Below are 13511 nucleotides of genomic sequence, written 5' to 3'. Positions count from 1 at the left end.
GGGACAGCAGCATTACTGCAATACAGTAAAACTAAAGCAGGAGCAGACTAGGCCACATTTAAAAAAGCAACTCCTGCCGGACAAAAACACTCCCAGCAAGACGAATAAAACATCACTCGGTAAAAACATATACACAAGCCAGGCGCATATTCAAAATGTTTTTCTCCAAAGTCATGAACAATTCTGCAGATGAGGCGAGATAGCTTGTGGTTGAATTTCATTTTCAGGAAGTGTAAATGTATGATTCCAAGACCACTAACAAAATGAACTGTCTGCATGGAAACAAGCTATTTTCACTTCACTGGGATACTTAATATTGCAAATCTCACTCATACAGGGTTAGGGTCGTGTATTTCAGTCTTGTTTTGAAGCTACACTCCGATTACAGTAACATGCCAATGCTGATCACAGACAATAGTCACATCAGACGCGGTCACACTCATGAGGGCAAGTTAAGTGGATGTTGTGGGAGATCTACAAGCGGATACGCTCAGACAACTAACAACGACAAATGAAAAGGGAGGGTGTGGAGAAACGGATACTTGTGGGCAGAAAAACATAGCCGCGGTATGTTATAGCACAGTGGGGGGGGGGGGGCAGGATGGAGATTATAGCTCGCAGGTGGCAGGAATATTAAGTGAATCCTGCAGCATCTCTGCTGCACACCACAAGCCATTAACTACACACCACATACAGAGAAAGAAAATGCAATTAATGGTTAATGTAACGGTTGCCGACTCAGCAGGTTGTGTGCATACATGCCATCGTTCATCATCTCTGTAAGCACAAGACCACACACAAGCTTTGCAACAAATCACAGGAGGACCGCAAACACACAGGTCTTTTTTTAATCTTTCTCCTCCTCCTGTCTTTCCTCAGCGTCTCACATCTCACTCTAACTTTAGAAAGGGAGACCATTCCTCCGAAGCTCCATCACCATCTCTTCCATGACTCACAGTATGTAAATGGCTTACATTGGGTCTGCAGCACACTGATATAGCAGTCACCGTAACTCTATACGGGCCCTTTAGACACACATGTGCTGCTGTGGAAGTGTGTTAGCGGGCTATTTTAATGCTGTGTTGGGGTTAATGGGAGGTTGACAGGTTTTCGGATAGACTTTGTGACGCTGCGGTTGGTGGAGGCATGAAGAAAGGCCAAACACGTTTGCACACACAGAGGAATGATGATGAGGAACACAAGTATCACAAAGCTAGGGCGGAGATTAAATAACCGTTAAAGGAACCCTGTGCATTTTTGTACCACTCACAACGTGAGATAGCTAGGTTCTTGTACATGGGTCCTCTTTTTGTTTTTAAAATAAAGAAATACCAAACAGTTTCTTTCTAAAAACAAGGCAGTTAATACCAAAATATAGATGAATGACCTCAGCTTTTTTTTTTTTTGTTCATCAAACTGAACAGGGAAATGTGTATCGCAGCTTTGCAGGACTGCCAATGGGATAACATAAAACACACTATCAGAGACCCCAGCTTTTATTAGGAGATTCTGATGGACTGAAATGTCAATATTTAATCCTCCATGCAAGGCTGCAGTATGTGGGAGTCTTCCACATCACACACACACACACACACACACACACACACACACACACACACACACACACACACACACACACACACACACACACACACACACACACACACACACACACACACACACACACACACACACACACACACACACACACACACACACACACACACACACACACACACACACACACACACACACACACACACACACACAGAGCGAGGCGAGCCAAGCAAGCCTCCCCAGAGCTCTATGAAAACTGGCCTCATCAATCAGCGCCGTGTGGAAGAGACTGCAGGGACGAGGAGACCGAGCGGACGCTTAACAGATCAAATATCCACCTAAACCTCTGTGTCTGCTGGGCCGACACTCACAAACAAAACACAAGCAGTCCAGGATAATCCAACCAAACACACGGCGGTGAGCGGGGATGAGAGACATGAACCAATCAGAGTACAGGGTGAGAGTTATGGACAGATTGCAGTGTAAAGGGACAGAGTTGATGGGATGATGGTTAGATTTGATTGAAGGCAGGGTTAAGAGGTGTTATTAGAAGTGAAAATCCATCCTATAACACAATTCTTCTTTCATAAACAATTAAGTAGATCTTAAAGTTAATTATATAACAGCTTTCAGATATAGAGGATCCAGTTCATAGAAATGTTACCAAGTTCTCTGCAGGGAACTTGAAAAAAAGGCACAACATCTAGTTTCAAATCTCAACCACTTTACAATGTTGCAGGTGTTTAGGATGGATTCCCCTTCACACAGTGCGGCGGCGATGCTTACAGATTTGCGGATGTTGATTCGAGGTTTGGGGACAGGTTTACTGGGCTTGCTATCGAAGCTCTCGGGCAGCGTGGAGGAGCCGTGGCCGCTCTTCCTCGCCTGCAGGGCCAGCTGGTAGGCCACCTCGAAGGCCTGGCCCAGGGTCAGGATGATCTCATACGCCAAGTTCTGACCAGACGATGAAGACAAAAACACAGTGTGAGAACACAGTGTGATGTGCAGGCACCGTGCATGTGATTCTTGACAGTGTCGGTACTAACCACATCAAAAGCAGTGAAGACGTGGCAGTAGTGGTGACTGGACTTGAGGTCTTTGGTGATGTAGGCAAATGTAGACAGGTCCTCTGGATCCTGAGCCGCACACGAGATGTTACGGATCTCATGTTCTGCGATGATGTTCTGCAGGAAAGGAAGGAGGGGCCGGGAAAGGTTTTTATTATCTCCTGTGAGCCACTTCATGGAAAAACTAATCCCATTTATTATCATTTCATTTCACACATCCCAAAACCAAAATAACTGTAGCTACATGTTGGTTTGACTGTTTTCTGGAGACATTGAGTTTGAATTTGTCCTCTGGTAATGTCACACTGCTGTCTCTGTGCTGTGTTAATTCTCAGTGCTGTAAATCAAACAACATCAAAGCAAGAAAAACACAAGTTCTTTGTCATACTGGATTGTATTATATTTATCTTTAAAGAGACCAGCCTATTGGTTGTTTATGTTTGTTTACACAGGGACAGCAGATCAGATATGGAGAATGAATATGGAAGATTTACTTCTAACAAAATGACCCAGAGAGGTGATTCCAGGTAATGCCACTGTTTCTTTTGTATTATAACCAAACTGTGCTCAGTGCAGTGTTGCCTGAGGAAAACATACACATGTACTGATTATATGCAAATTGGACTCATTTTCTGCTGGGTCTGTGATTTTGGAAAGCTGAGGCTTAAATAAATACAAGCTCCTTATAATATCTTCTGTTCCTCACTGTGCCGTTATTACCCACCTGGGTATTTTGTTCTTCACTAAATGACAGGAATAATTGACTCCTTAGAGTGAAATTATTAGCCAGGCTTAAATGCCGTAAACTGCTTTCACATAACAGAGGGTGTCGTTTTTCTCATACTGATATTCTGAACAATCTGTGCTGTTGTATTTGCTGTAAAGTGTCTCTACTGTAGGCTAATTTTATTATATGTACAGCACTTTGGCTCCACCAAAAATCGTTTATAAATGTGCTATATAAATCAAACTTGATTTGATTTGATAATACTAAAACTAAGAGAACAACCCACACTCATTACACACTCACATATTAGAAACTGTTTTAGTGTTTAAAGTTAGACATGCTGACCAATGTTGGTAATCACACGACAAATGACTGTTCAGAAAGACTTGTTACTCTTATTTTGTATGTACTTTGCTGTGTTGTTATTCAATTAGGCTGATTGTAAATCATCATCCCTATGGTATTTCCCTTCCACAGGCTTATGAGGGGCACAAAAACACTTTAATGAAAGTGAGTTCATTTGAACACATCACTTTTTGGTTAAAGTACACAGTATGGAAATGTAGTTTTTTACCGAGAAACCGGTTTACTAACTTTCATTTCTCTTTTGACAGGAACTAGCGCTGATGCTGACAAACGATCAAATGTAACTATGGATAGAAAAAAGAGGTGATGATGAACAGTGGAATTACTTTGTGTATACCTTGAGAGTTGTTCTAGTAAAGTCCATTATCATTTATAAAGAGCCATATCACCCCTGTTTCTAATCATTTCATAAAGGATTTAAGAAGTGAGTAGGTTGTGATTGATTTCCTCCATTCCAAACTGATTATTGCCTGTTGTGTTTTGCCCTCTTTTACACCTTATAGATGTTCTACACCATATATGTCAGTCAGGCTGCAGCAGAAGCAGACCTCAGGCCTGCAGTGCTTTCCGACACCTCTGAATGTCAGTCATGCTCGTGCCGGAAAGCCTGACCTTTCACATGTTATTTACAGGAGGCGGCGCAGGAAGGAAGTGTTACCTTATTTGTGGCGTCGATGAACTTCACTCCTTTGTAGGACACGGAGAGGACGATGGTCGGCACCTTCTTCATCTGCTCTGTGGACTTCTTCGAGTTCATAAGAAGCAAAGAAGACAAAACACATCAGAGATGACATTTGAAGCTTCCAATAGTCACAGGCATCAGTTGGAGTATTACACTTTTAAAGGTCCCATGTCATGGCCATTCCTACTGATCATAATTCCATTGTTGAGGTCTACTAGAATAGATTTACATTTTTCAATGTTCCAAACTCACATTGGTTTCTCATACAGCATCTCTCTATGTGTATTCACTCTCTATCCGACACGGCTTGTTGGAGCTCCTGCCCCCCCCCCGTGAGCCCACTGTGCTCTGATTGGTCAGCTCGCCCACTCTGTTCTGATGAGTCCACCACCGTTACAGCGGAACATCAGTGATTATGTGTTACAATGGCGTTTGTTAGCAACCAGGAAATGACACCAGTAAGGACAAACAGATGAGAATGCTGCGCGGGGTCTGGGTGCCGTGTTGCGGGGCTCGCTGCTGCGGACAGTGTGAGCTGGATTACTGCGGTCGTTTCCTGGTTGCTGCGTGGGGTTTGCGGGGCACGGCGAAGCTCAGCCTGAGCACACACACACTCAGGCTGAGTTCCGGCTGAGAAAAGATCAGTGTGTGTGTGTGTGAGGAAGTCAGCGGATTGGTCCAAATCAAATCAATGGACCAATCCGCGTAGCCATTACGTCACCACGACCCAGGAAGAAAAAAATGAAAAAGAGAAATCTCCAACGAGGCGTTCTGGGGCAGCATAGACAGGTATTTTCTGTGTTAAGAGTTTTACTCGCTACAGGGTGTACGTTGAGGGTTTTGACTCTGCAGACCGTTTACATGCAGAAAAAGCTACATAACACACAAGGGGACGGGTAATAACCGGAAAAGCATGACATGGGACCTTTAACCATAGTGGAAATGTGTAATTAGTTCCAAATTAATGAGTTGAGTTTGATCTCCTTTTAATTTAATAACCTTTGAGATTCAATGTGATCCATGTTTTCAATAGATGAGCTAATCAAACAGTGCATTGATGGTGTCTCCTTTATTTTCAGAGTCCATTCAAATAATCTCCAGAGGTTGTCAGACACTCCAAATTACATTTCTAAACAACATCGACATTAGCGCTGCAAATGCAATAAGTCTATTAGCTTTTCAGACACATTGGACTCCTACTGTATATCCCTCCTCGTCCTTTTTAATTACATATTGGCTCTTCAACGTGTCTCATTAGCCATATTTAAGTTCATGATGCAGTGAGGTGCTGCGGAGAATGGTGTGATTTGCTGTCATTCTACCTGCCAACAGATTTCATACATTCAAAGAAATCGACGTGCGATGAGACTCTTCAGAATCACTTTATCTTGTTATCTCCTCAGTATCCATGTTACTGTCACACTCTGTCCCTGATTTCTCCTCTTTGTCAAATCTACCAACTGCTCTCCTTTCTTTATCTGCTTCTTTCCATTGTTACGCTCCTTCCTTCCTTCCTTCCTTGGCTCGGCCTCGTCAGGATCAAGGCTGAGCGCTGGCAGAAACCCAGCGAGAGTTTTCAACATCCACATCTACCTTCACAGCTAAAAGACGCAGGTACAGAAGAAAGGAGGAACGCTGGGATCCAGCGTGCAAGTAAAGAAGAGGTTTTTGCACGGAGGAAAATAACGGAGCGATAACTGATAACTGCTCTTAATTACTGCCTGGGTTTCAGCAGATGTGTGTCACTGGGGATGGAGAGGAGTAGAAGAAAAGAAGATTCCCTCCAATGTGGCAACATAAATATAGAGACAGGAGGGAGGAGGGGAGAGGAACAGAAAGCTTTGCTCATGAATATTAAAATCATTCTTCACACTGCAGCAGCGAGAGAGAGCCGGGAGACGGTGTTACAGTTAGATACGGGAAGAGTGAGGAAGCAGGAAGAAAAGATGTGATGAGGAGGAGACAGACGTTCAAGAGAGGATGAAGAGGGGCAGCAGAATGAGAAGGAGATAAGGTGACGGGCAAGTAGGCAAGGATATTACAAATAAATCCCTCAATACACCTAATCCACTTTCATGATAGGTACGCTTATTCTAGTGTGAGGGCACTCCTTATTTGAGCCTGTCCCAGATTTAAGAACAAGTGTTTGTTTATATATACATAATACGGCCACATGCATTTAGGTTTAATGTAGTACAACTTGTGTTTTAGTTTTGGCATATCATTCAGACACCTTTTAAGCTATGTGGCTGTGTTTCCAGATCTCAGTAGTAGTAGGATCTTCCCTAGCAACAGTAGGAGCAGTGTGTGTCAGGCCGTGTCTTACCCTCATCTTGGCACAAGCGTCCTGTGTGGACTCCGTCCCTCTCAGCTCCTTCACCAGCATGGAGCCCAGGTACTGTGGACACACACAGGGAATATAGAGTGTTATGATCTTGGGGTCTCAATACCTTCAAAACAACATTGTTACACAATAAAGGCATTTTTTAAGAGGTCAAACTGGTTGTCTGTACTTTTGTTTTTATTGTTTGAATTGAATAAATGTACACATCTTTCCAGTAAATGTATTTCGTTTATAGTACTTCTCTTTGCCAAATAAACTGTTATTTGTTATGTGTTGAGTCATTTATTAGTTCCATGTTTACATCCAGTTGATGTAACAGTGTAGTGAGAGGCTCCTGAGGGACCGAGTCTGGCTCCACACAGACATGCTGAACACGTAGTATCTGATTTAATAAAGAGGCAGCTAATGGGGCCGATGTTTTACAGGACAATGTTTATGGCGACATTAGAGCACTTAATGTGTGAGACATCCACCAACTCAGTGCCCTTTCAAGAGACCTTATTCCTGAGAGTGTGATCCTAACAAGGCTTTTAGTGGATTACAAGAGGACTATTTACAGCTCCATCTGTGACCCTGCAGGAAATCACTCCAAAACCAAGGAACAAAATGTATATCTACCTCCGGGGATTGATCTGTCATGTGATAAGGAATACATTCTTAAACAACCAATCTTATACACAGCTGGTACAATGTTAGTCTTCTTGGTTTACTTCTACAACTGTGAATGTGTCATAAACAAAGCTACAACCTATTCTTTTGAGATTTACATTTCACATTTTTGTGTACTAATTCAATGTTGCTCTAACATGCGCAGCTCATGATGTGGTCATTCAGTTTCAATGTCTGCAGGGTCTTACTGGAAACTGATTTGTAATAACTTCAGATAATGCTTTCAGGTTGTGGTTGTGAAGCGAACATAACAAAGTTATCGGGCCATCTGAGGGGGGGCTGGGTTTTGATTATTTAGAGCCTGGGATTAAATGTGAACAGTGCTGATGCTTTATTCTGTTCTTCTGGGTTTAACCATCTCTTTCTCCATACACTAACACATAAATACACTCCTCTATTCTCTCTTTCCCTCTCATTATTGTCTTATACATGTATTGTATTCTTTTTTACTCTATCTCCCTCCATCTTGCCAATATTCCCAATGAGCGCTCCTCCTCCCCCTCTGTTGTGTCTCCCGCTCATTTATCTCACTTTCTGGGGCCTGTTGCCGGGGACAGCCAGTGTTAACAATCTTGTCATAAATAGCCTCATGAAAGCCCCTCGATATTTTCCCCTGGTGGCCCACCCGTCATGCCTTCTCCATCACCCGTCCAAAACACTCAATGGGATCACGCCGTTGTATCAATCTTCTGAGGTGAGACAAATAAAGGAGTATTCAGCATACTATGACCTTTTTTTCTGATATTCTAGACATACTATACTTTGACTTTTTTTCGACATACTGTATTATGACATGTTTTCTGATATTTCTGACATATATTATACTATGCCGTTTTTTGCAGATATTTTTTGACATAGGCCTACTATACTTTGACTTTTTCCGACATACTATATATACTATGTTGTTTTCTTGAAATATTCTACACCATGTCGTTTTATGGATATTTTCAACATAGTATATTTTTTCGTTTTTTTGCATAAAAATATTTTCAACATACTTTACTATGACTTTTCTTCGGCATACTATACTATTACTTTTTTTCTGATATTTCTTACATACTATGACTTTCTTTTCGACATACTATAATGTGTCAGGCTTTTTTCTTCTTCTTCTGCTCTCTCTTACTTAATCGTCTGGCTCACATCTCCCTGTCTTCTCCACAGTGCCTCGGAACCAATCAGATCGTGTGCCTGAGATTACATTCCCTCTGGATGTTTTGCAGAGCCAATGGCTTCCAAAATTGCATTTCTGCACTGCTCCAAGTAAGTAATCATCTCAGTCTGGGTGCTGAGCATATAACTAATCAGAGACGCAAGGCTGTATCCGTGGTGACGTGGATATATAACAACCTTATGTAACCGGCAAAGGTCTAAATGTACCAAAGAGCTGAGAACAAGTGCCGACTGAAAGGTGAAGTTGAGGGTCATTGGTCACTATTATCATTATATAACTTTAGAGGTGAACTGATATACAGTAGGTCTATCACAACAAAATGTCAACTAATAGGATGATGATTACCTTTATTATATTACAAAAACACCTAAAATTGTCTATGTGGTAAACCATACTCTTTTATAGTTTGGCTTGTTTGTGATTTGAATAAATCAACTTGTATTTGGGAAGATTGTCTGTATTTTTAAAGACCAATCAATCACTTCATCCAGAAATTATCTGTAAATAAATAGGAACTGAAAATAAATGTTAGTTGCAGTGCTTCTACTTTGGAACTGTGAATATTCACACTGGAGTGAATGGAAGTGAAGTGAAGGACTCACGTAGGCTTCGTAGTCGCAGGACTGGAAGATGAGCTTCTCGGGGTGATGCTGCCAGTACTGCACCGGGGTGGACGAGGTGGCCTCGTTAGGAGGGCGCAACGTGATTGGCTCGCACCATTCGCCTGCCTGCAACGAGAACCAACAGCATGTCAGCACACACACAGGATCACAGGAGATTACTGAGTCCACTGTTGACATCACTTTCTGGCCCGGTGAACGTGTTTAATGTAACAGCTTTCCTGACAAACAGGAACATGCTTCACAGAACATCCAAGAGGAAATTCAAGTTGGATGAACTATGCTCGACTTGTTTTCATGCTTTAACTCAGTTTAAGACTCTTTGCTCCTGCTCAGCGCTTTTTCTCCCACTGAGAGCTCACCTTTTAACCAGAGGAAATACCTTAATCCTATCTACATACTTCTCAAATGTCAGTGGATAACAGCGAGGTGTTAAGGGCTTTCATTCCTTGGTAAATTAATCCAGATGAGGAGGTATGCACACATTCTGTGCCAGGCCGTGTTTATGTGTCTCTCTTTATCTGCTTGGGGTGTGTAATCCCCGTCAGAAAGATGGTGAGGTGACATCGTGTAATCAGATGTGGAGATGTTGGATAAACAGCTCGAGGATACAGCTTATGGAACTGGCATTGACCAAATCTGCACTAAACCTCACCAGTGTTAACATACATCATGATTTTCTCACACAGTGAAGGCTCACAGACTCAGCTGGAAATCTTCAGTTCCTCTAAGTGTTTAACGTGCTACCTTAAGGACCATGGTAAGGGTGAGGGAAGATCCAGAGGGCAATCATAGACATGTCAGGGGTATATTTCTTATTTTCTATAATAGTTATCTTTCTATTCAAACATACTCATCTGTGGCTCCTCAGAGTGTTGTTACGAGAAAGGGGGATACACTTGAGGGATTCAGCGGGGTAAACATTAGTGTGTGTTATCCTGCATTGATATGCTCTGTAATTCACACGGAGACATTAAAAGACCCCAATCATACTGAATCAAAACACAGCTGCTGCCTTGTGTGTGTGTGTGTGTGTGTGTGTGTGTGTGTGTGTGTGTGTGTCACAGTAATTGTTGCTGATTGGAAATCAGAAAGGTTATATCTTCGCATTTGAATGATAATAAAATTGGCTGCAAAATTGAGACAGTTATTCTGAAATCTATCAAATCTACTGGAGATAATTATTTATTTCATAAAACAGTACATTATGTCTGATTGCGTTTGTAAGTGTGCCAAAAACACTGCTGCTCTTTATCCCCTGTATTGTGCTTTGCATATGTTATCATTTTATAGCACAAAGTTTCAGGCATAATTTCAAATGTATATGAGCTCTGAGCTGCTGGTGTCAGATGGTCCGCCTGCTGCAGAGTATTAATGGTGTCTTTAAAACAGGCAGATAAAACACTTTGGCTCACATCTTGTAGCTATTAGGACCTGCATTTAATTACTGAGCCACCTCATTTATGATTAAGATATATTCCAGCGTCCTGATTAGAAATGTGATGCTGAGTGGAAGCTCATTAGTTTTGAATTGCTTTGAAGTATTACTGAATCACATTTTGGTTTACTTTCTTATCTCTATGATTTGACAAGGACAACATTTGAAAGAATATCAGGAAATCATAAATCTTGAGTGACTATAAGATTATTTCTTTTTCAGTTTTCAGCAAACATGATGTGATAGTAAACTTGTTTGGGACTATTTTTAGCTGTGGATGAATACACATTTTGGCAACATAATGGTGTTTGTGGGATTGCTTAAAAAAATGAAATACATTTTCACTGTTTATGGCAATTAGGGAACATGCAACCCTGCTGATTTTAATAATTTGGAGCTCCGGGCACAGAACTGGCTCTGATGACCTGTATCTCTGGCTGCATCCATTCATAATACTCTCCCCTCCTCCCCATCTCTCTCCCCCCTGCCTTCCTTCACCCCTCCCTCCCTCCTCCCTTCCTCACCATGCTGACTTGGGCCATCTGTCGCTCCAGCTTGGATCGCGGTACATCCTCAAAGTAGTTGTCGTTGCTGCGCTGCCTGCGCCGGGCGTCCGCCTGCATGATGAGGTGCTGCACGTCCAGAGACCCCCCCGGGACCCCCGCCGTGTACGCTGCCTGGCCCACCGCCGGGCTGAGCTGGGGAGGAGTGTGGTTCCCACCGGGCTCCTGGGAGAAGAGGGCGAGAGAGGGTTCATTCATCATTTCATAATGTGGTGTGTCACTGCTGCAAGTACAATAAGTAGGGCGACTGTATTCACCGTGTCACATTTGACCTCTCAGCTCAGTGTTGCCATACTGCTCAGCACTGCTCTCAGCTTTGTGGAAATCAGGTTCATTTAAGAGGGTTTCCAACCTGAGAGGAGACTTCAATTGCCAGAAGAATTACAACTTGTATGTATTTGACGGTTTTAGGTTATTATAAAGTCAGCTACTTCTACAGAGAGGTGATTGACTCTCAGTTGATTACATATGAGAAGAGTCTCTTTAGAACAGACCTTTTTCTGGTCCTTTTCCTTATTTAGTTATGGGCAGTGGAAGCTGAAGTTACAATCCAGTTCTCATCCTGAGCCTCCATCCTTTCTGCTCATTTGTCCTATAGTGTTTCTATGAAGTGAGATTAGGTATTAAACAACTAGCAGATTGATCAATCAAGAATCAAAGTAAGAGGCTCAACATTTGCTTTTTCTAGCTTCTCAAATGAGAACATTGGCTGATTTAATTTCAGTTTTATTTCTGTAGTGTTTTTTTATTCTATTGACTCAACAAAGATGGAGATAACCATTTTTTTTTTTTACAACAATGGCTTATTTTGCCACACGTTTTAGTCTCAGTAGATAACTGCAGTTCCCAGTTGAACATGAGAATAGGTGGACGGTTTTGGGCTGTTTCAGGGTCCAGAGAGGAGCCGGATAGAGGGGCCAACACTGAGGAGCAGAGGGCCTCGTTGGCTCCTCATCACAAAGAGCACTTTCTATTATAAGGACGTTAGAGCGTAGCTCCAATGGGAGAGGGAAAGCCGCTTCTTTGTGATTAGAATCCAGGACAATCCGGCAGGGAGGAAACTGCAGTGAGTCGGCCATTTTGTGCCCGAGATTTGGGGAACCAGTTGGGAGTTAATATCTGCAGGGAAGGCTCAATCCTCAACACTTTGAGAACCTCTGGACCTTTGATTCCTTCTTTCGTCTGATGTTTCATAATCAATGGAATCCACAGGATATTGCAGAGGGTTTTATACTTCCTCTCACACACTGAGACTCACTCACCCTGAGGGAGACGGCCCGCGGAGGTTTCTGTGGGGTCTCTTCGTGTAGCCGGTCTCCCAATGAGGCAAGAATCCGTTTTCTGTGTCCAATAAGACTGATCTTCAATACCTGAATAAAAAGAAACAAAGATATTAGACATGATGATAGTTTGGGTGCAGTGCGAACAAAAAACATTCGGATATTTTCAGTGTCATATCATTGTTGTCTTATGATCGTGGGGCTTTGGACAGTTTGTTGGACAAACAAGCTTTTTGAAGACATCACCTAAGGCTTTGGGAACTTGTTTCACTATTTCTGACTCAGAAAGAGTTAGGATGTCAGTTTTTTGTGTTCCTTGCAAACATGAGAAATGCTGCGTCTTATGGCGCTGCGCTGGGGAAAAAATGATGACTCTCACTGACATTTGCATAATTTAAAACAGCTTTTTGGAAAAAAGTCCAAAGGCTTTCAGACTGGATGATAACAAGATTATATCAGCATTTGGAAAAAAACTGCATAAAATGTAGCAGATTATCGCGATCACGAGCCTCAAATGGAGGATATTACTGCTATTCAAAAAAAGGTTTCACAGAGAAAAACAGCACTCAGGGAAGTGCTAATGAGTGCATATTTAATGATGTAAAATACCCCGGAGCATGAGCGTAAATCATGTCATTATTATTACATAACTCAAACGGCTCGGACGGCTGTGTTCACGCTGTTACACAAACGATACACACGAACGATCACAGTGTGTATCATGCCTTTAATTTAAAACACAGGCTAACATGACTCAAGTATTCTGTATGAGACCCATACACAATGATAGTAGTGGAGAGATTTCATTAATTGCCGCAAAGTAGTTATTCACTGTACTTTTCAGTGAAGTAAGGACTACATTACTTGTTGAGGACATTTTACTGAGAGTTTTTGCACCATGAAATGCAAATTAAAAAATATCAGATTGTAGCTGATTTGTAGTAGTCTAATGATTTTCCTCAGGCGCTCATTACACAGTCACCAAACACCAACATAATATACTCTTGGACTCCAATGAAAGCGC

At 42.1% G+C, this 13511-nt stretch overlaps 1 protein-coding gene and 1 long non-coding RNA gene across 5 annotated transcripts in view; one reads left to right on the top strand and one right to left on the bottom strand.

Moving 5' to 3' along the window:
• The window catches only part of LOC117559151, a 31282-nt gene extending 26612 nt beyond the window's left edge, over positions 1-4670 (top strand). The window contains exons 2-4 of one of the 3 annotated variants that reach the window (XR_004570930.1): positions 3077-3151; positions 3966-4020; positions 4350-4670. This is a non-coding gene — a long non-coding RNA (uncharacterized LOC117559151). Of the gene's footprint in view, positions 1-3076; positions 3152-3965 lie in introns of all 3 variants that reach the window. The other 2 variants (XR_004570931.1, XR_004570929.1) reach the window with 2 other exon arrangements.
• The window catches only part of LOC117559146 (ankyrin repeat and sterile alpha motif domain-containing protein 1B-like), a 55931-nt gene that overhangs the window by 4259 nt on the left and 38161 nt on the right, over positions 1-13511 (bottom strand). For both annotated transcript variants that reach the window (XM_034235821.1, XM_034235822.1), the window contains 7 exons: positions 12470-12577; positions 11169-11372; positions 9189-9314; positions 6726-6797; positions 4376-4462; positions 2604-2741; positions 2344-2511 (listed from right to left, as the gene is read on the bottom strand). In XM_034235821.1, coding sequence (XP_034091712.1) covers positions 2344-2511; positions 2604-2741; positions 4376-4462; positions 6726-6797; positions 9189-9314; positions 11169-11372; positions 12470-12577 — 903 coding nt within the window. The remainder of the gene's footprint in view (positions 1-2343; positions 2512-2603; positions 2742-4375; positions 4463-6725; positions 6798-9188; positions 9315-11168; positions 11373-12469; positions 12578-13511) is intronic.

The sequence above is a fragment of the Gymnodraco acuticeps genome, unplaced genomic scaffold (genome assembly GCF_902827175.1).
Source record: "Gymnodraco acuticeps unplaced genomic scaffold, fGymAcu1.1, whole genome shotgun sequence".
Lineage (NCBI taxonomy): Eukaryota > Metazoa > Chordata > Actinopteri > Perciformes > Bathydraconidae > Gymnodraco > Gymnodraco acuticeps.
Note: the sequence above shows the minus strand (reverse complement) of the source record. Positions and strands in the feature narration are given on the sequence as shown.